General features: G+C 39.4%; 2 protein-coding genes across 5 annotated transcripts in view; one reads left to right on the forward strand and one right to left on the reverse strand.

Annotated features, from left to right (window-relative positions):
• ZC3H6 (zinc finger CCCH-type containing 6) overlaps window positions 1-10,068 on the forward strand; it is a 69,209-nt gene extending 59,141 nt beyond the window's left edge. Inside the window, exons 8-12 of one of the 2 annotated variants that reach the window (XM_081795233.1) lie at window positions 325-434; window positions 1,319-1,572; window positions 2,866-3,362; window positions 3,936-4,178; window positions 7,598-10,068. In XM_081795233.1, coding sequence (XP_081651359.1) covers window positions 325-434; window positions 1,319-1,572; window positions 2,866-3,362; window positions 3,936-4,178; window positions 7,598-9,066 — 2,573 coding nt within the window. In that variant the 3' untranslated portion in view covers window positions 9,067-10,068. The remainder of the gene's footprint in view (window positions 1-324; window positions 435-1,318; window positions 1,573-2,865; window positions 3,363-3,935; window positions 4,179-7,597) is intronic. The other variant, XM_081795234.1, reaches the window with a different exon arrangement.
• A 10,729-nt stretch (window positions 10,069-20,797) lies between these two features.
• The window catches only part of LOC132692451 (uncharacterized), a 37,049-nt gene continuing 35,366 nt past the window's right edge, over window positions 20,798-22,480 (reverse strand). For all 3 annotated transcript variants that reach the window (XM_078444720.1, XM_060654906.2, XM_060654913.2), the window contains one exon: window positions 20,798-21,124. In XM_078444720.1, coding sequence (XP_078300846.1) covers window positions 20,936-21,124 — 189 coding nt within the window. In that variant the 3' untranslated portion in view covers window positions 20,798-20,935. The remainder of the gene's footprint in view (window positions 21,125-22,480) is intronic.

Genomic DNA, 22,480 nt, shown 5'->3' on the forward strand with positions numbered 1-22,480 from the left:
TACAAAATTTGTTTTATATAATATTTTTATTATGGAAAATTACAGGACTTACATAACTAGAATACTATAGTATTTGCTATTACAATTGTAAGTATTTTTTCTTTAAAAAATTTCTAGTTTAATATAGTAAGAAAGATTTAAAATTTTTGAATGTTTGCTGCCTAATTAAAATACTTAATCTTAAAATAAAAAAATAAGTCATCTAATCTGACATGATTATAGAAAATTTAGTATGATATGATTGACTCAGCACAGTTATGTTTTGTGGTTTAAAAATATTGGGGTTTGATTTTACTTGGTTTATTCCTTAATATTTTTATTTACATGAATTTCCATGTAAGTTCTATCACAGTGGAGCGAAATGTTACCAAGGAGACAATTGTAAATTTTCCCATGATGATCTGACTAAAGAAACAAAGAAACTTTTGGACAAAGTAAGTACTGTCTTTTGCACTTCAGTTATTTGTTAGGTCTCACCACAAATTCATTTGACTTGAATCATGTTTTACAAATTACATTTCATAAAACCCTCCTGAGAAATCAAGGGTTTGCTATTTTAGGTTTTAATCCATTAACGTAGTGTGTTAAAGGGGCGCCTGGGTGGCTCATTCAGTTAAGTGTCCGACGTTGGCTCAGGTCATGATCTCACGGTCTGTGGTTTCAAGCCCCGCATCGGGCCCTGTGCTGACAACTCAGAGCCTGGAGCCGGCTTCGAATTCTGTGTCTCCCTCTCTCTCTGCCCTCTTCTGCTCATGCTCTGTCTGTGTCTCTGTCTCTCTCAAAAGTAAATATTAAAAAAAATTTTTTTTAATGTAGTGTGTTAGAAAAGCAGAAATATTGGGCTAGGAATTAAGAATCTTTTCTTACTCTTGTTCTGCCATTAAAAAGCTTATGTACTTTGAGAAATATCCTTTACCATTTTGAATCTCATTATCAAAAATGAGTTTTCTCTCTCTGATCCATTTTAACTTTAAAATGATAATTTTCTAATATCAAAACTAGTTTATTAAAGTGTTCATAGTTTTTAAATGTAAGGAAGAGGGGTGCCTGGGTGGCTCAGTCGGTTGAGCATCCACCTTTGGCTGGGGTCATGACCTCATGGTTTGTGAGTTCAATCCCCATGTTGGCTCTCTTGCTGTCAGCATAGAGCCTGTTTGGGATCCTCTGTCCTTCTCTCTCTGCCCCTCCCTCATTTGCACTCGTCCCTGTCTTTCTTTCTCTCTCTCTGACTCTCTTTCAAAAATAAACATTGAAAAAAATTTTAAATGTAAGGAAGAAAGCTTGTGTTGAAATAGTAATCTTTGCCAATTATTTTTAGGTGTTGAACACTGAAGAAGAAGCCACAAATGAAGATGAAAGAGAATTAGAAGAACTTAGAAAACGGGGCATAACTCCTCTTCCCAAACCACCTCCAGGAGTTGGGCTTCTGCCAACCCCTCCAGAGCATTTTCCCTTTTCTGATCCGGAAGATGATTTTCAGACAGATCTCTCTGATGATTTCAAGAAAATCCCATCTCTTTTTGAAATCGTTGTGAAACCTACTGTGGATTTAGCACATAAGATTGGGAAGAAGTAAGTTAAATTTTTTTTTAGTGATATCATTTTTGCTCCTAAAAATTCTTATTAAGAAACTAACTTGTATTCCACGGTAATCATATAATTAAACTTAAGTAGAGATAGCAGATACCTGGCATTCACCCCAGTTGCTACTTCCTACTTTCTCTTTGTCCCCACCCTCCACTGCATGCCATCCACGCTTTTCTCTTTGGAATCCTTAACACAGCTTCAGAAACCTCTCCACACAGTAATCCATCCGGAAGGGCACTGCCAGGTGGATGAATTGATATTTCTCCCAATTTGTTAGGAGGCTGCATGGATACTGATAACACCTTCAGATAGTGGCATTAGCATGGCTTAAGAATATTTAGTTCTTTTAGAGAAATATTTCCTTGGGCTAGTAGAGGAACATCTTTGGATAAGCTGGATCCAGATCTGCATTTTCTAACACCACCATTCCAGCCTTGCTACCCACACCGCAGGGTCTGTGCACCTGGGTGGGCCTTAAGTCCTATTGTTGATTGTTCTTTTAACCCTGAATACTCAGGGATCCCTAACAGTGAGATGTCAGCAAATGAGGAACAAGAACTCTATAAGAAACATCATAGTTAATGTGAACCATTAAAATTATTTCTGTTAAGGTCAAGAAGAAGACAGGTATGTGCACTGTTGGCTAATACTGTAGATCAGATCCTCGTCAATGCAAAAAGAGAAAGATATAATAGATATAAAGATATAAAATGGCCTGGAGAGACAGGCCATTATTTGGGCAGTTTTCCTCAGTAATCCTGAAGGAACCAACTGCCAAAACTATTAGAAATAGTAGTTAAATTAGTAAGATATCCAGAAAGAAGAACAATAGTCAAAACCTAAAGGTCTTTTTATATGCCACCAGTAATCAATCAGAAATTGAAAAGTTGTATGTTTATATAGTATAATTTTAATTTCATTATGTATTAAAAAAGTTCTGTGTATGCCTAGACTAGGAGAGAACTAATAAAGAAAAATTTATCTTTGGGTGGTGGGATTAGAGGTGATTCTTACTTAGTTTTGTACTTTTCTGTATTTTTCAAAATATCTCTGAGTAAGTTTTAGAACAGGTGATAGTGAGTGGCAGTTAAGACTGTGAGCTGAAAATGAAAGCAAGATGCATGTATTGGTGTTTTCACTTGGAGATAATATGGAATAAACTGCTTCTTAAAAACACGTTCTGATATAGAAAAGCACATTCAACCAATACTTACTTAAAAATGTAACATTCTTACTTGCCTCTTTCTTTGAGCTAAGAAATATTCCTTCTGTCTACAGGCCACCAGCATTTTATAATAGTGCCTCACCACCAGGACCACAGTTTCAGGAAGGCAGTCCACATCCTCAACATATCTATAGTTCTGGATCAAGTCCAGGTCCTGGACCCAATATGTCTCAGGGACATAATAGTCCTGTGATGCACCCAGGCTCCCCCGGACATCATCCGTGTGCAGCCGTGCCGCACAGCCCACCTTTGCCACCTGGTCCACCTGGAATTTTAGGTCCTCACAGTCAAGCTGGAGTACTTGTTCAACCAGATCCACCTTTGACACCACCAAGTATGAGTGGTGCTTACCATTGCCCAGGCTTTCCAGAACACATGATGAAAGTACCTAGAGAGAATCACTGTTCTCCAAGTTCGTCATACCTGCAAAGTACTGGTGAAATGCAGCTCAACACCAGTTACGAGTCCGTACAAAACCCAGCCGAGTTTTATGATAATTACTATTCACAGCATGTTGTACATAATTTCCAGCCACCCAATAACTCTGGTGGTAAGTTTTCCTTTTGAAATAACTCATTTTTAATTTAAAATCTTTGGAGTTATCTGTCTTTCATTAAAAACATAAGAATGTATGTTTTAAATAAAGCTAAGTAAAATGTAATGAAATTGAAACCATAAACATGTTTTTTTTTTTAAGTTTATTTTGAGAGAGAGAGAGCATGCATGAGAGCACAAATGAAGTTGGACAGAGAGAGAGGGAGAGAGAGAATCCCAAGCAGGCTCTGCCCTGTCAGCACAGAGCCCCACACTGGGCTTGATCTCATGAACCACAAGATCATGGCCTGAGCCGAAATCGGGTTGGCCACTTAACCAACTGAGCTACCCAGGTGCCCCCAAAACCATAAAATATGTTTTAAATTTAACCAAACATTGGTTACACCAGAACTTTAGATAGTTTTAAAAAATATTTACAATCACATAATAATTTGGTAATCAAATGTAGTTAGTATTAGAGCTTCAATTTGTTATAACTATAATATAATATATATAATATAACCGTGGTGCCCTCTAGAGGAGTTCTGTGCTAAATTCGCATCTGTGTCTTTCTGTGTTATGTGTATAGATGGCATGTGGCATGTTGAATTTGCCCAGCATCAGCCTCCGGTTGTTCAAGATTCCCCAAACCGGGGTGGCGGATCTGACGGCAGCAGCAACACGACGGGCCACGGCCCCCTGCCTGCACCAGGTCTCCTTCCTGCAGTGCAGAGAGCTCTTTTTGTGAGACTTACTCAGAAATACCAAGAAGAAGATGAACCAAGCAGCACCCAAGCTCAGAGGGCACCAAGCAAGGAAGAAGGTGTGTCAGGTGCTGTGATAGCATCTTACTTTGGATTACTTGGTTCCTGAAACGGTCTTGAATAGGTTAAAACTTGGAAAAGGAGTTCCTCTAAACTATCTATTCTATTTCCAATTTACCTCGTAGCTCCTATCTGCTTGGAATTGATTGTGGTTTCCAGGGCCATACATGCTTTAGTAATTAATTGCAAAAAGTTTGATCTGAAGCTATAGTATGAGGCCTGGCTGAGCAGACTTGCTAATAAGTCCTGTGTTTGGAAGAAAGAAATAGAACAGAAACAGGACATCTTCCAGTTCAGGAAGTTTGACTTCTAGCCCAAGTTTAAAATGACTCAGTTATTAGAGAAGTTTTTATGGGCACAGGCTGTGTATTTCAGGTTCTACTATATTATGAAGGAGTATTCTTTTTAATATAAAAGATTATGTGGAGGGGCGCCTGGGTGGCTCAGTCGGTTAAACGTCCAACTTCGGCTCAGGTCATGATCTCACAGTCCATGAGTTTGAGCCCCACATCAGGCTCTGTGCTGACAGCTCAGAGCCTGGAGCCTGCTTCAGATTCTGTGTCTCTCTCTCTCTCTCTCTCTCTCTCTCTCTCTCTCTCTGCCCCTCCCCTGCTATGCTCTCTCTCTGTCTCAAAAAATAAATAAAAACATTATTTAAAAAAAATTTTTTTTAAAGATTATGTGGAGACACCAAGTTTACCCTAGTGGTTTTGATATTGATAAGTGTATAGCAATTAGTTAATTGAGAGAAAGCTTAAAGCATCAAATTTTTATGAATTACAAAATTGATGTGTTTACCCACTCTATTTTGTGTGTGTGTGTGTGTGTGTGTGTGTGTGTATTTTTCTTAACTGCACACCCACTGTGGGGCTCAAACACACGACTCAGACCAAGAGTCACACTCTCCACCAACTGAGCCAGCCTGGTGCCCATTTGCCCACTCTTAAATATAAAATTTATAAATAACTGTGTAGAACTAGATAACATTAGGTAGCTACAAGCTATTATATAAACATTGTTTGTTGCCTTTTCAAAGAAGGTAGCATTAACTTTTCATTTATTTAACATCATGGGGAAACGAGGAATTCCTAATAAGTTAATTTCCTGTACAATTTATGTTTGCTCCTTTAAGTGCTAAAACTTAATTTTAAGAAAAAACAATTTTCATTATTTTCTATAAAGTTTTACAAACATTTGTATTTTCATAAATAAGAAAATTACAAATTTTCTAGATATAAAATTTTGTACTATAGTATTATATAATTGGTGATGTTTTATGAGAGTTTTTTCTCTGTGTCCAGAAAAAATCTTGAACAGCTAGGTTTTTTGTGTTTGTGTTCATTTTTATAAATTTTAATGCCCTTATAAGTTTATCTGTCCTTTGATAAAAAGCTGATAACTGTCATTTCCTATCTAATATCTCCTTTCCATTGGGCTATCTCTACTGGTTTGCTTTCCTTCTGTCATATACTCATTCTCATTCCAAATAGGATTTAAGATTGCTTATAGATATGAAAGTCAAAATAAAATAGCATTTTCCTTATATGGATCAGATTTGGATCATCTTACCTATTTGGATCAAGTAACAAATTCTGTGAGGAGTGAAATTCCTATACAGAAGTATTTAAAATAATGGCAATAGGTAAAAGCTTTAGGCTTCCTGAGGTCACTGAGAAGAAGAAAAGAGATCTAGTGTGTAGAAGTAGCCTGTTGTTGTTGTTGTTGTTGTTGTTGTTGTTGTTGTTGTTGTTTTGAAAGCTAGCTCACTTTTTTTTTCTATTGAGAAGAGAGCGCAAGCAGGGGAGGGCCCAAGGGAGAGGGAGGGAGAGAATCTTAAGCAGGCTCCACCATCAGTTCAGGGCCCAACATGGGGCTCAATCTCATGACCATGAGATCATGACCTGAGCCAAAATCCAGAGCAGGAAGCTTAACTGACTCAGCCACCCAGATGCCCCTAAAAGTAGTTTTCTTCAGACACTGAGATATGAGTAAAACTTTTTTCAGTTGTGTTGGGACACCTGGCTGGCTGAGTCGGTGGAGCATGCGACTCTTGATCTTGGGGTTGTTAAGTTTGAGCCCCATATTGGGCAGGGGGATTACTTAAAAATAAAATCTTTAAAAAAAAAAACTTTTTTCCATTGTGATATAATCTATACAATTTTTGAAATTTACTTTAAGACTTTTCTTATGTTTATTTATTTTGAAAGGGAAAGAGAGAGAGCAGGGGAGGGGCAGAGAGAGAGAGGGGAAGGAGAGAGAGAGAGAGAGAGAGAGAGAATTCCAAGCAGGTTCTGTGCTGTCAGTGCAGAGCCTGAGCGGGGTTCGAGTTCACCAACTGTGAGATCATGTCCTGAGCTGAAATCAAGAGTTGGTCACTCAACCGACTGAGCCACCCGCATGCCCCAGTCTGTACAATTTTAAACCACACTTTTCAGCCTAAATTTCAGTACTTGTTTTGCAAGCTATGTTCAAACTAAATGTGTAACACTGAAGTTCCATGTAATAGAAACACATTAATGAAATGAAATGAGGTAAAATGAGAATATTTACAATATTCTATTCATCCAAGATATTCTAGTATGTATATGTATGTATGAGTGTGTGTGTATGAGTGTATGTGTGTAACCAATTCAGAGTTAATGTAGTTGTTTTAATGGAAAGGAAGGAGACTCCCCTTCTGCAGCATCAGTTTATAATCCCTTCTGTACTACTAGAGAGAATACCTCTGATAGTTAAGCTTCTTAACAGTGTATCTAACACACTAAGGTTACATAGACTAGGAGTAAGGTCTGAAGTGTTCCCATAAAGTGTATAGATTTCAGGATGTTAGTTTTGTTACTTTTAATTTTAAATGTTTAAATAGCTAATATATTCACATATGTCAACATCTAAAAATATAATAAGCTATAAATGAAAAATCTCTACGTCATCCCTCATTTGGTCAGTTCCCATTGCTTCCTTAACCAGTACTATTAGTGTTTTTGTTTTCTTTCCAGATTTTTAAAAAGTCTTTCTCCCTTGTTATCTTGATAAATCCAGAGCTATGAAACCTGAGTATTACTTGAATTAAAGACATCCAAAACATTTGGTGTTCTTTTCCAAGAGGATTTCTCTTCTTACCCAACTCTGTCATACCACACACACTTTGGCCAGTCGGAATGAAAGGTTCTGACTTTCTCCTGGCTGGAAGGACATTACACATATTCTAGTATCACACTTCTTTCTTTATGGAGTATAACGACTAAATTGATCATTGTCATCCCACATCTAATTTTGTTCCAGTGTTGAAACTCTGGCATTTCTATGATGCATTTTCTTGAAGTCAGACTACACTTATTTCAGAAATAGCATGTGTTTTTTAAATTATCTCAATTAAGGCCAAATATGAATGTTTCATTCTTTACAATAAGTTTTTGTCTACATTTAGATGATACTGTTAACTGGTATTCCAGTAGTGAAGAGGAAGAAGGAAGCAGTGTCAAGTCAATACTGAAAACATTACAGAAACAAACAGAAACTTTAAGGAATCAGCAACAACCTTCCACAGAGCTCAGCACTCCTACTGATCCAAGACTTGCTAAAGAGAAAAGTAAAGGAAACCAAGTTGTTGACCCTAGACTTCGTACTATCCCAAGGCAAGACATGAGAAAAGCTTCTGAGTCTGCCCCGCTGGATCTTAGACTTGCATGGGATCCCAGAAAATTAAGAGGGAATGGAAGTAGTCACACAGGATCTTCCGTTGGTGGAACAAAGTTTGATTCACACCATGCAAACGCTGGCTCTGTCAAACACAAAAGAGGAGATGATGATGATGAAGATACAGAAAGAGAATTGAGAGAAAAAGCTTTCTTAATACCTTTGGATTCTTCCCCTGGTATAATCCTCCAGGATCCAAGGTCACAACTGAGACAGTTCAGTCACATTAAAATGGATATTATCCTAACCAAACCCAACTTTGCAAAACACATCGTGTGGGCTCCCGAAGACTTACTTCCAGTCCCCTTACCTAAACCTGACCCAGTATCTTCAATCAATTTACCTCTACCCCCTCTTATAGCTGACCAGAGGCTCAATAGGTTATGGAATACAAAAAGCGATCTTCATCAAAACACCGTGCCCATTGATTCAAAATTAGCAGCCAAAGCCAAAATTAACACAACAAACAGAGAAGGCTACCTAGAACAATTTGGGGACTTACATAGTTCAGGAAGTAAGTTAGGAGATCCTAGGCTACAAAAAAATTTTGATCCTAGACTTCATAGACAGCATGGTACAGAGTCTCATCAGGCAGTTACAAAGGATTCACATACATTAAAGAGTGCCCCTCACTTAACCAGATCAAACCCTGGTTCATCACAGCCCTCAGGGGCAATAACTAGCAATTCTAGTCCCGGGGCCTTGCCTCCATATGCCCCTAAACTCTCCTCTTCAGCTGGCCTTCCACTGGGAACTCCAAGTTCAGTTCTTAGTGGCATTAGTTTGTATGACCCTAGGGAGCATGGTTCATCATCTACATCAGAGCTAGCAACAGAAAATGCAGAGAACCAGAAAAAAAGTGGTAGTTTAAAAAGTAGTGACAAAAATGAACCTTCTCCCGGAGAGGCAATCCCGCCACAGAAAACCAGTCCGAACGTGGAAGTCACTGTTGATGGGCCAGTTGACCCACAGGCAGATAATCTCAGGAGTTCTGGTGTGGTTCAGGTCCCAGCAGTGCACAGTCTTCCTATTCAGGCATTAACAGGCTTAATTAGACCCCAGTACAGCGATCCAAGGCAGTCAAGACAGCCAGGACAGATGAGTCCCACCCCAGAAAATGATCCCGGTAAAGAACCAGATGACAAATCTCTGAAAGAGGTTTTTAAAACTTTTGATCCAACTGCTTCACCATTTTGTTAGCTATTGTGTAATTAAGCGGTTCTTTTCACTCTTGTGACTATTGCAGTCCTCTGCTGTTTTGTAACTGGTTTACCTCTATAGTTTATTTATTTTTAAATTATAAATACTTTTCAGCTGCTAGTATCAGAACCACATGAAGTTATATCCTCTAAAGCCTGTGGTATTTTATATAATATTTTTATAACTTTAAGAGACTGTAGTAATTGACATAGAAACTTATCTATCATGTTAGCTTCGGTAGAAGTACTTTTATCGTAAATAAACCATCATGAACTCAACACTCTGCCCAAATATATGCCAGTTGTCTTTCATAATCAATGTTTAGATAAACGATTACCACTTTTATATGGTTGTTAGTTTCAAGCAATATGATGTACATTACTTTTGAGCAACAGTATTTTGACTAGGATCTTCTCTATTTGTCAACCCAGAACTGATTAATATGTAATGCTAACTGCTAACTAAAATGTAAAATTAAGTAAAGAAAACATTTTTAAAATCACAATTAGCAGAGCAGTTCATGTTTAAGGGCATCACTTTTATTAGTATTGGCAATATTATTTGTGTAAATGAAGCATTTGAATGTCCTATCTTTTAAAAGTATTTTATTGTATACTGTATCATAGAAGTTGGAGATACATAGATTGTTTTTGCTAAAGTGGAAAATTCCCAAGTTCTCTAACATAACTTTTTAGTTTTTCATATTAAATAGTTGAGTTATTGCTGTGTTACATTGTGATGTTTATGTGTTTCAATGTTTTTTGTCTTCAGCATAATTTATATTACTTTTTCAAATGATGTAGCTGCAATAATTGTATTCATCATGACTTTGGTAATTTTTAACAAAATTTTAATAGATCCAGTGACAGTCTGTAGTGATTATTGCATTGATAATGTTTTAAATGTCCAGGTTCTATATTTTTTCTTAAATAGCAAGAAAACACAGAGATGGTATAATCAACTGTATATGGCTACCAATAAAGAATCTCTTTCAGATCTCTCCTGACTGGCATTCTGTAACAGAGGAGACTGCCTGGTATTTACAGTATTTAATGTCCTCATAGATTGGAAATCTCCTAAGTTGGTTAGAAATTGTATTTGTATAAAAACTAATTTGTATTCATTCTTGTGTATTTATTGCAGTATATAAGTAATGGCAGCCCTATTTGTTTTATACATATATTATTTATAACAGAAACTAAGTATTACACTAATATTCATATCTTGAACTGGATGTGTGTGACAGTGTTTGTTGGTAACAACTCCAATATGTAACTTGAAAACAGAGCTTTTCATTATAAAAGATAATGAAAGTGGGGGAAATCATTTGATCCTTGGATGAAAACAGCTACCCCTGAAAAGTGATTTTAGAAACATATAGCAAAATATTTCTGTAGGAACCTAACACTTAGATAGCATATGTTAACTATTAATGCATATTTTTTCTATTCACTTCTTCACTATTTTGTTTTTGTTTTGTTTTGCTTTGATTCCATGCTTAAATGGAGTTGCAGCTAAATGAACAACAACTCTGCTTACCCAAGAAGTTCATTGTGTTCTAAGTGGAAGGACAGTTGTTTGAGGAGATGTGAATTTCTACTATTTATACTTTGGTTACATTGTTGCCTAACATGGCTCTGGATAACATTTTTGTTTAAAAATGTACTTTAAAGCCACCATAGAAAATATTTTCTGGTTTCCTATCCACATGAACTTTATTATACACACATACATATATGTAATACTCCTTTTTCAGGGAAAAAATCAGTAAAATTGCTGAATTTTAGTAATTAAATGGATAATTTTAGCAAATCTCTAATTCCCTTGTGTATTTTATAATTATATTAAGTAATGCTATTTATATTTTAAATATCATACAAAAAAGATAATTTGGCTTGTTAAAGATCAAAATAGAATCCAAATTCTTAACAGAAGATCCTTTTTCCCAAGAGATGTTGAACTATTAATTAAAAAGTAAGGTTTAAATATCATTAATGCAAGTTACAATGTTCACTTGATCAGTATTTTTGAGCCTCTATTATCTCAGCTAGTGTCCTATAGGCTATTTTATAAGAAAGTGTGGACTTAGTTTAAAATTTAACAATATATTTTATATGAAAATTTTATATTTATGTTTAAAATAATGATTTTAATTTGTGCTCTTTTTTAATTGAGATAACTTTAGCTTAAGGGATATCCTATCGTATCCTGTCAACTTAGATTATCTTAATCTTATTTCTTCCTTTTTCTCACCAAAATCTAATAACCCATTTCCGCTGATGAATAACCTCCTTTAAGATGAATCGGTGTTTGTTAGAATCCATGTAAGTTGATTTACACCAGCACCCTGGAAAGTACTTTATGTCCCTATTCTTATAAGCCAAACATTTACAGATAACAGAGGTAACTTGTGTCCTAAAAGAGTCTGGATGAGACTCACTGACTGAGATGTAACTTAACTATTCATACTGGTTTGTGGCAGAAGGTTTATCCCTATTTACTGTGATGTTGAGTGGAATGGGATATATCAGGGTGTTACATTGGAATACCCAGGTGACCATAATTTAGATTGGGCAACTACTTTCCCATATCTTGTTTAGTCTTTGCCCAAAACTCCTGTCTCTGGAGCTTTCCCAGTTAGGACCTCATTCTGAACCCTGAAAGAAAACCAAATATTGGAGTGATACCAAATTCTGCTTCATCAATTAGGTCTGCTTCTGTAGGGACCCTCTGTTACCCAGCTCTATGTACCAAACCCCAGAATTAGGGTGCAAGCAAAACAGCCTAAGTAGGAGATTAGATTTGCTTAGGTTTCTATTTGTCTTTTTAACTTGCCATAAGGATTTTAAATAGTAGTTTTCCTTGCTAGTCCTACTTATTTTAAGAGTGGAAGAATAGTTGATTAGTAAAGAAATCCTGCATAAGCTTACATATAAGCCGCTTTGCTGAATTAATTAGAAGAGAGAGAAGGAAAGGAGAACTCAAGAGGGCTAGGGGGTTTAAGGACCATGAATTCATATTGTTCTAAATTGATATATGGATTTTTTTTTTCTCAATGTCCAGTTCCTTATCTGTGAAATGGGTATAATTTTGACTGCTCATAGATTTGATATAGTGAATGAATTATTATTTTAAAGCATTTTAAAATGTAAAATTGGTTTATAACTTTGGCAAACATAATAATTATACTTCCACTAGGGTGCATTTAGCTGTACAAATTCCAAAGTAACACGGTTTGTGTGGTTTACCAGTTTTATGAAATTTCAGATGATATACATTAAAGACACAATAGAATTGTGTAAGAAGTTATTTTGCAGAATATTAACCCATGAAGTTAGCAACTCACCCTTAACGTTTTGTGTGTTAGTAAGACATAGGACTTTCGTATTTTAGAGCTTTATGGACTTGTAGTGTCTATTCAAGATCTGATCGCTCTGCCCATTTTGTACAAGTTGGATATTGATAGAGGGTTAAAAATGCTGACAGTCCATATTGCATGGTGTATTTGCTTCAATTATAGCATGTGTGCTGTGGGCAAAGTGGCCCATTTATTCATTGTAACAGCCATTGGCCTTAGAAACAACAGAGATGTTTACTCCCATTTCTTAGTATGTATTTCTGCAAGCACATGACACAGAGGTATTTCTGAGTGCCCACTTGCTTGATAAAGGTGTCATTTTCCTTTGTTCATGGCAATTTAAAGTTTGGCACTTCCTAGGGACCTAAATGTGAGGTCTTGTCAAAATCCTTCCAGTTGCACAACACAGAGTCTTAAGGTGGAGATGTTCTCCCCGAGTTCACCCTTCTGGGCGTAAGGGCTGTGTCTCAGAGGGGTGGTCTGCGCTCAAGGCTGTAACTTGGAGGGGTTGTGTGCAGTCACAGGGTCGGCTGATAGGGCCCCTGCACATTTCAGTAATTGGGCTTTTTGTGAATATCCAAAATGAAGAGCTGTAATTATCTTTTCAGAAATGGGTTGGCAGTGTTTGATCACATTATGGTCAAAATTAAGTCTAGTAGGGTATGTAAGTCGTTAGTAAACTTAGTTTAAATAAGGCTTAGTTTAGGAAATGTAAGCTTTAACAAAATGTAACCAAACAGGGCTTGAGTGTCTAGAGCTGTTTTCCTCACGTGTGTGTTTATTGTTTAGCATTTATGGAATGTCTTTACCCAAAGTGTTTAATGTGATTTACAGACCCAGTTTCAGTAGCTACCAATCACCAAATTGCTGGACTTTTGTTTTGTTTGTTTTTGCTGGGGTTTTGTTTTGAGTATGTTGTTTATCAGCAGTATCTGCCAGTTGTAACAAAGCCTGTATTAACCTTCTTTTCTTGGAAAGGATACAGACCTAAGAAAGGACTTTAGGTTAACATCAACATAACATTTAGAATTTCTAATTTTTAAATAAGAAATAAAAAGCACATTTTAAATTGTATTTTATGCTTTTGGAGGCAAGACCGGTATGTGCCTCCCTACTTTGCTGTTTCCCCACAGCAACAAGCCTAGTTCTAGGCACACAGGTGGGTGCTTTGTTAATTGCTTCCCAATATCCATCCAAGTTTAGATTTTCATGTGGCAGAGCCACTCCATGGTTGTGTCCAAGAGTACAATTCATAAAGTATACCTCCTTCAGTGGACACAAGGTACCTACCTTCTCTTTTTTGTTTCCCCTTCCCATCTCCCAACCAAACAATGTAAAGGTAGGGTTATGGCAGCTTAACGTTTCTACAATAATTCATAACTCCAAGAGCCCTCCAGTTTTATAAGTTAACTTTACTACTTCATGGTAGAAATTTGAATTGGTCAATTATTTATTCCTGTAGATCTATGAAGGATTCTTTCTGTAACCAGAAAGAACTGCAGAATCAGAGACCTCTTTTTATTTTACAATATATTTGTCTAATTTCTCTCTTCCTGTTCTCAAAATATCAACCACAATTATGAAGTTATGCCCCACCTGGTGAAATTCCAATAACATTAAAATTTTTCTTTATCCCAACACCTCGAAAGGTAATTTATCCTTTAATGTCATGAATTGGACTCTATATTGGGTCCTGCATGTTGCTTAATACCCTTCATTACCCTTTGGAATAGAACAATCATGTGTTGCAGTGGGCAAAATCATTGTGGGCATAGAGAAAATCTATTTCTCTATGTATTTTATAGCCTTGTTTTTCCTTGAATCTCTTGTCTTTAAAACTTTAAATTTGTCAGGAGAAGTTAATATATAGCTAATACAGCATTTTAGAAAAATATTAGCTCCGAATTATCAGACCCCACACTTCTTTTGCTCATTACTGATTTTAATACCTCTGTGAGGGTATTAAGGTTAAGAGGGGCAGTAAAATTTGCATTAGCTAATACTATTTTGTCAGAGGTCTGATACATAGTTTATTGTAAAACAAATATATAGAGCCTCCCCCCAAAAACAACTAGCCATGTTATTCCCAGACCTCCATTATGAGCAATATTTTCATATTAGTTGTCAGCGATAGACTATACGTTTTATATGCTTTTTAAATAGAGAAAGTGAAAAATAAGGAACTAATCATTGTTACTAGAGGTTTTCGTCCACCTCTGTTTTACAGAAGTTTGCCTTCCATTTGTTTGAGAGGGAAGTCAAATAAGATAGGAGAATATCTTTTCAGAAGGTAGAATGATATTTCCTTATAAAAGTGACAATCAAGAAATAGTCATTTGTATACTTGCCAAAGTTTCAAGAAGAATTTTACATTCCTGACCCTAAATCCACGGCTCCCCCACCCAGGATTCAGAAAGGGCTCGGTGTAGATCCAGGTTTCCGCGGCCCAGGTCCTTTTGTTTTTAGTCCAGGGCTTCTATGCTTGCACATGACTAAGGCATTGATGGCACTTGTGTCCTAGGATTCAGTGTGTGTCTGTGTTTGGAGGCGGGGTTTGGGATTGGGGTGGGGGAGGAGCAGTCTGTGTTCAGACTTATGATCATCCATTTTTTATCAGGTATCCAAGTACCATCTGTGGGCCAAAACGCAGGTTCAACCTATTCAGAATGAGGTGGGATTTTAAAACAAAACAAAAATTTCTAATGTTATTATTTAATTTCCCCCAGTTGTATCTCAAATGTTGGGGAAATGCTGCCTTGACTGTTTTACTTTACAAGGTTTTAGTAGATACCAATTTAGTAAATTAACTATACTGTCTGTTCAAAAGATACCAGCAGGGTGTATTTTGCTAAACTGATTAATTATTCTACTTAAAGACTAACAAATCATTTGGTAAAATCAGGAATATTATTTCTTTTCATTTACTAATAACTTTCCAAGTTACCTTCTGTTGTTGCAAGTTTCTGTAATTTTTTCCTGTCATACCTTTCTATTGTCTGACTTTAAATAAAAATGTTTCTAATAATATCTGTCTAGCACTGTGTTGCTTTTCTTTAATAAATCTTCTTCCTTTAAAGACAGAATACAGGGGAGCATGTACTCGTATGAGAACTTACAAATGGACCCGATCCCAGGCCTTCCTGAAAGAAAGAGATGGTAGTCCTTCAGTGTATCGGAGGCACAGAGATTGTGCTTCACTTAGCCACACAGGTTAGTAGCATCTGAAGTCCTCTATTTCCTGAGACTGCCGGCATTCTGGACATGTAAGTATCTCTTAGATGAGCTCACATTAATTTTCTAATGTTTATTTATTTCTGAGACAGAGAGAGACAGAGCATGAATGGCGGAGGGTCAGAGAGAGAGGGAGACACAGAATCTGAAACAGTTTCCAGGCTCTGAGCTGTCAGCACAGAGCCCGACGCGGGGCTCGAACTCACGGACTGTGAGATCACGACCTGAGCCGAAGTCAGACGCTTAATCGACTGAGCCACCCAGGCGCCCCTAGCTCACAATTTTCTATTAAAGGATCGAATCCAAGAGGTTGCTAGCAAATGGACTGCTTAGAGCAGAACAGGACCCCTCAGGACCAGAGTGGGACCTCATCACAGAGGGAGGGCTCAGAACAATGGGGTATGCACTTCCCTTTGAGATAGGAGCAACAAAGAAGTGACTGATCATGACTCCCTCAAAGGCCCAGAAGCTTCATTAAAAGATGTTTTCTGGTTTCTGTTCTAATGTGTTCACTGGCCAAGGACACACTGTCTTGAATAAGGGGGACTTGTAGATTCCTGGACTTACTTATTGAGCAACTCTGTGGAAAAGTCTTCTTTGAGAGCTAGCAATCTCGTCCTGGAGCATACTCTCCTGAGCAGTGCAACACTGGGCGAGCCGGGACTTCCCAGAGCATCACCTTCCTCACAGACAAAATTGGGATCCATCACTCATTTGAGAAAGATTGTTTGAACAGTCAGCATATGCTAGTAGGTGTTGGGTTACAGAGATGGATAGGATAGACTGCTTTTATATCCTACATTTCCCGAATGAAAAATGTATGCGAAACCCCAGTGTGCAAACTGGATGAAAGTGGAGACATTCTGGCTGACGTTGGGGTGGGGTGCCAGATCCCACAGCTGAATCACCTCAAAGGAACGCGAACAGAGTGCGAGAGACCTTATCTGAATCCTCCACGCCGCAAGCAAATCGTACAATGCAGCTATCATCCTTTCACTCATTGCCTTAAAAGCCCTCCAGGGTTTCCCTTATCTGCACAAAAAGTCCAAACTCCGTGGCTTTGCATTCCAGGATTCTTTTCCAGTGCCTTCCCCACTCTGGTTGTCTCACCCCTGGATCAGCAGAGAACTAATTGTGCTGTCTGCGAATGAGCTGAGAATTTGTCCTCTGTTGCACTGTGAGCTCTTATTCTATTTGCCTCTATTTCCCCAGGACCTCGAGTGGTTTCTGGGTTTCTGTTCCTCAGCAGGAGCTCCCTCAATAATCGCTAGGGCGTGACAGACTGGAATTGCAGATCAGAGGCCTTTATCCACACGGGTGGCACGCTTCCAGCTCCCACAGCCTTGTCAAAAGTCTACAAAAAAGTTCGAGACTTGAATTTTGGCTTCAAAATATTACAAGAGATTGTAAAGGTGAAATGTTTATTTTGTTTTTGTTTTTTAAAAAAATATTTTTTTAACGTTTATTTATTTTTGAGACAGAGAGAGACAGAGCATGAACGGGGGAGGGGCACAGAGAGAGGGAGACACAGAATCGGAAGCAGGCTCCAGGCTCTGAGCCATCAGCCTAGAGCCCGACGCGGGGCTCAAACTCACGGACCGCGAGATCGTGACCTGAGCTGAAGTCGGACGCTTAACCGACTGAGCCACCCAGGCGCCCCAGAAATGTTTATTTTGAAAGCAACATTATTAAATACTGTCATAATGTGTATAATGAATAATTATATAACTTTGTATTTTACACATGCATAGAAACACATGCATAAATATATGTGTACATACACAGTGTGGAAGACTGGGTGCCTTTACTACACTAGAGTGAGATCTTTAATTTTTTTTTAATGTTTATTTTTGAGAGAGAGAGAGACACAGTGTGAGCAGGGGAGGGGCAGAGAGAGAGGGAGTCACAGAATCCGAAGCTGGCTCCAGACTGAGCTGTCAGCACAGAGCCGGACGTGGGGATTGAACCCACGGACCATGAGATTATGACCTGAGCAAAGTCAGATGCTTGCTTAACTGACTGAACACCCAGGTGCCCCATGGAGTGAGATCTTTAGAAATTATCAGGAGGTCAACACATAGCCCTGCTTCCAATCCAGACTTTAAAACCAAGAAATATCCTGGAAGACAGGAAGTGGGGCTTATTCTATAAACCTGGAGCTTTACTGCTGTGAATTATATTTCTGTGTGTGTGTGTGTGTACACACATACAAGAAAAATGGGAGATTGCCTAGTTTTCTGTACTTTGTGCAATATTTTTACCAGGAAGATATTTTAGCTAGTTGTGAATAACCACCTATGCTTTATGTATTCATTCAGCAAATACTAAGCACCTATTCTTTGTCAGGCTCCACAATAGGCTCTGGGGATTCAGACGCAAATGGGGCAGATGGGCTTGGAGTTTACAGTTGAATGGAGGAGACTGAGATGCAGGAAGCATGTAACTACAGTGGCCGGGTGCCACTTCTCGTGGCCGCTGAGCCACAGGGTGCTTGGAGAAGGACCCAATGCTGCAATGCTCCCTCTCTTCCAGGGAGGAACTTGTCCTGTACGTGTTTCAGCCCCTTACAGGCAGGACAGCTGAGTCTGATCGCCATCTGGAGGCCATGTTGGATAACCGCTCACAGATGGAGTAGCAAACCCATCCCTCGCACACCTCTAACACTGAACGCTTTGGGCTCCGTGCTAGGTGTCAGGGGTGAACGGATGAGACACACACGATACAGATCCCATCCCTTGTGGCAAGATTCAGCCCAGCTTCACCTCACCCTCAAACTGGTACCTGTCTCCCTCACAGGCCTTTCCAAAAGCCTCCCCTCCCAACTGTCTGGAGAAACTGGGAAGGGCTCTCCCTCCCCACCATGGCACTGGGGTAGAGACCGGATGCCTGAAGCGACAAGCCTATCCTTAAAACGCTTTGCTCTGACGGTGCAGTGGTTCTTCAGCAAGGGCCAAAGAGCCGGCAGCAGTCTGGCTCCTGGTTCCCCTGTGCTTGGGGCAAAGGATTTGAAGCCACAAAGAGACCTAAACAAAATTGCAAATTAGAGAGGATAAAGGGTGATAATGTGGAGGAGAGAACAGGTGGAGGTGGGGGAAGGGAGCAAAGGGAATAAAAAGCTGCAGTCAGCAAAGGGGAAAACTGCAGAGAGGAGGCCCACGGAGGAGAGAGTGTCAAGAAGCAAGAGGTCCCTGGAGTTGGACCAGTCAAGAACTCAGGGAGACCAAATTCGGAGAAGAGCCCATTGCATCTGACAAATTGGAAAAAAAAATGAAAAATGAAGCCAGAGTTTTGAAGGATTGGTGGATGGTAAGGAAACAAAACAGCAGTGATAGATTAATATTTCTTGGAACTTGGTTCTGAATAGCAGGAGAAGACCCAGGGAATGTTTCTGAAAAAGGAGACTCAAACATGAGCCAGAGAAAAGGTAGTCTGAAAAGAGAAACAAGTACTTCCCCCTGCTGGCCAAGAGGGAGTAACAGAGGCTAGGTTATATACACACACACACACACACACACACACAGACACACACACACACACACACACACACACACACACACACACCCTTCATCCCCAGAACAGCCAGATGAAACATACAAAACAATAGAGTTCAGAGTTGGACCCCAGGCAGCATAGGACAGTCACCCTTAAGAGAGATTAAACCCAACAGGCAAATTCATACTTCTAGTTGCAGATTTCAATACCCTTTGCTCAAAATGGATGGAAAAAGTAGAATGAACATCAGGGAACATCATGGAAAACTTGAACAACAGAGTCGATCAACTTGCCCCAGCTGGTGTTCATAGAAGACTCCACCTACCAACAGCAGAATGTACATTCTTTCCTACTGCACGTGGAACATGTATCCAGATAAACTATACCCCAGGCCCCAAAACAAACTCAGTAAACTTAAAAGGATTCAAATAATAAAAAGAATGTCTTTTGACCACAAAGGAATTAAATCCGAAATCAAAACAGAAAAAAATACCTGGAAATTCCCCCCAAATACTTTGAAACTAAATAACACAGTTGCAAATAATCCATGGTCAACAAAGAATTCAAAAAGGAAATTAGAATGTATGAGAAAGAAAACCATAAAAATTGGAGGCTAATGCTGAAGTAGTGCTTAGAAATCACAGCAGTAAAAGCCTGTAATAGAAAAGAATGCTAGAGAATAATGATCTCTGGTTGCACATGCAGAAACTTGAAAAGGAGAACAAGTTAAGCGCAAAGGCACGATAACAAATATCAAAGAGGGGCACCTGGGTGGCTCAGTTAGTTCAGTGTCTCTTGGTTTTGGCTCAGGTTATGATTTCCTGGTTCATGGGCTCCAGCCCCACGTTGGACTCACTGCTGTCAGCACAGAGCCCACTTCAGATCCTCTGTACCCTTCTCTCTCTGCCCTTCCCCCACTCACATGTGCTCTCTCTCTCTCTCTCAAAAATAAGTAAAACATTAAAAAAAAAAAAAAAGAAATATTAAAGAGAAGGAATCCATGAAGTAGAAAACAGAAATCTAGGAAAGAAAGTCAATAAAATCAAAAGTTGGTTATTTAAAAAGATAAATAAAATGGATAAATCTCTACATCCAACTTTCAGAAGAAAACCTAGGAGGAAATCTTGGGACCTAAGTATGGCCAAGAGTCCTGAGCGTCTGAAAAGGATCATCTTGCAGTGATCATGCTGAAGGAAAGAAGCCGGGGGGGGGGGGGGGGGGGTAGGAAAGAACACTATTACATGATTCCAGTTTAATAAAAATCCTAGAAAATGCAAACCAATCTTCAAGTAGCCACGCAAACCAGTCCTTATAGGGAGCTCATCCCAGGCTAACACAAACTTCAGTTTCCCCATACCTTGAACTTGACTGACCTCCCCAGTGTAACCTACACATCTTTCAGTACCTGGCTTCCTGCACAACTGATACTGTTCTCACTTTGCAACACCTTAATAAAGGCTTAAGCTAACAGGGCATCGATGTTTTCCCCCCTCCTCCTACAGTCTACATGTGATGTTCCTTCTAAGCCCAGAAACTGAAGTATCATTCCCAGGGGATCAGCCTCACCAGGGGCCCAGGGACATTCCCCCTCACTGGGAGGACTGCCAAGGCAGCTCTGTGCAAGGCCTAGCCCCTGCCCCCCCCCCCCCAGCTGCCCAACCCCCATGTAGAAGGTTCTACAATGTGAGCCTATTTCAGCCTAAGAGTCACTCCCCACTCTGGGCTGCCCATCTCAGGGCCAAGGCACACATCAATAGACAGTCTGACTCAGAGAGTATTTCTCAGTCTTTAGAATGCTTCTGGAACCAGGGCTGCTAATGTTGGGGGCCCTTCTGTGCTTGTTTTTCGCAGGCCCAGTTCGTCATAGTCCAGGTTTGAAGTTTCTCGAAGTCTGTGCCTTAGCAGTTTTCTTCTCCACTGCACACAGAAGGCAGCAACTTCCAGTTCTTCTGGATCTGAGGAAGGCTGTCTCAAGCCCTGGAGGAGACAGAGGTAATTACATGTCCTGGGGGACACTGTGCACACCTTCCCAAGGTCAGCTGACATGAGCTCTTGCTTAGTTAGCAGACTCCACTGACTGACGGTGGAGCTCATTTTCTGACATTTTGGCCCTAATTTTTTTCCTTGTATGTATGTATGTATGTATGTAATCACTACACCCAACATGGGGCTCAAACTCATGACCCTGAGATCAAGAGTCACATGCTCTTGGGGCGCCTGGGTGGCTCAGTCAGTTGAGCATCCAACTCTGGATTTCGGCTCAGGTCACGATTCTAGGGTCATGGGATTGACCCCTGCATTGGGCTCCATGCTGAGCGTGGGGCCTGCTTGGGATTCTCTCTCTCTCTCTCTCTCTGCCCCTCCCCTGCTCACATGCTCTCTCTAAAATGAGATTAGATGAGATTTTATTTTATTTTTGATTAGATTAGATTTTAAATTAAATTTAAAAAGAGTCACATGCTCTTCTGACTGAGTCAGGCCAGGCACCACTGGCCCTAATTGAACAGAGATCAAGGAACTGTGTTTGAAGGGATCCTCTGAATTAAAGCCCACTCATTCCCTCTCTCATGAAAGAAGCACAACAGAACAAAGGATCTTATGTTGGTCAGAATCGAATGTTCGGAGAATGCAGCCAATTAAAAATGCTCTCTCTACCCCAAATTCTGCCTCCTTTTGGATCTTGCTTTCTTCATTTTGGTTTATGCAAACTATCCATGGGTCTTTGGCCAGTGGCCTAAGCGGAGCCCGGACACAGGTGCCCACGGTAAGGACACAGCCCTGCCCTCAGGTTCTCCTGCACACAAGTGGGTAGGAGACTGGGCTGTGGGGACTGCCCCACCTCAGGTGGTGCTGCAGGGTGAGTGGGAGGCTGGGACTGTGGCCATGCCAGTAAGGAGGGACTCAGCTCCCTCGGGGCCAGGCCTAAGCAGAAGAGCTCAGCCTTCAAGAGACTCTGGAACCTTAGCTAAACTATGCCCATTCTTCAAATGCATGTCTATTCAATGTACTCTTTGAGCTTAGCCGGTACAAAGTTGCTTTAAACTTGAAATGGAAATTCTCATTCTATTTACTTAGCACCTCCATGCACCAGCCCACAATTCTAGGTCTGTGGCTTCGTGGAGTTTACTTTTTTTTTTAATTCGAATTCCAGTATAGTTAGCACACAGTGTTAGATTATTTTCAGGTGTACGATATAGTGATTCCACACTTCCATGCAGCAGCCAGTGCTCATCACAAGTGCACATGGAGTTTACAATTTCTTTTAAATAATTAATTTATTTATTTTGAGAGAGAGAGAGAAAGAGTGGCAGAGAGACAGGGAGAGAGAGGATC

This window comes from Panthera onca, chromosome A3 (genome assembly GCF_046562875.1).
Source record: "Panthera onca isolate mPanOnc1 chromosome A3, mPanOnc1 haplotype 2, whole genome shotgun sequence".
NCBI classification, from domain to species: Eukaryota; Metazoa; Chordata; class Mammalia; order Carnivora; family Felidae; genus Panthera; species Panthera onca.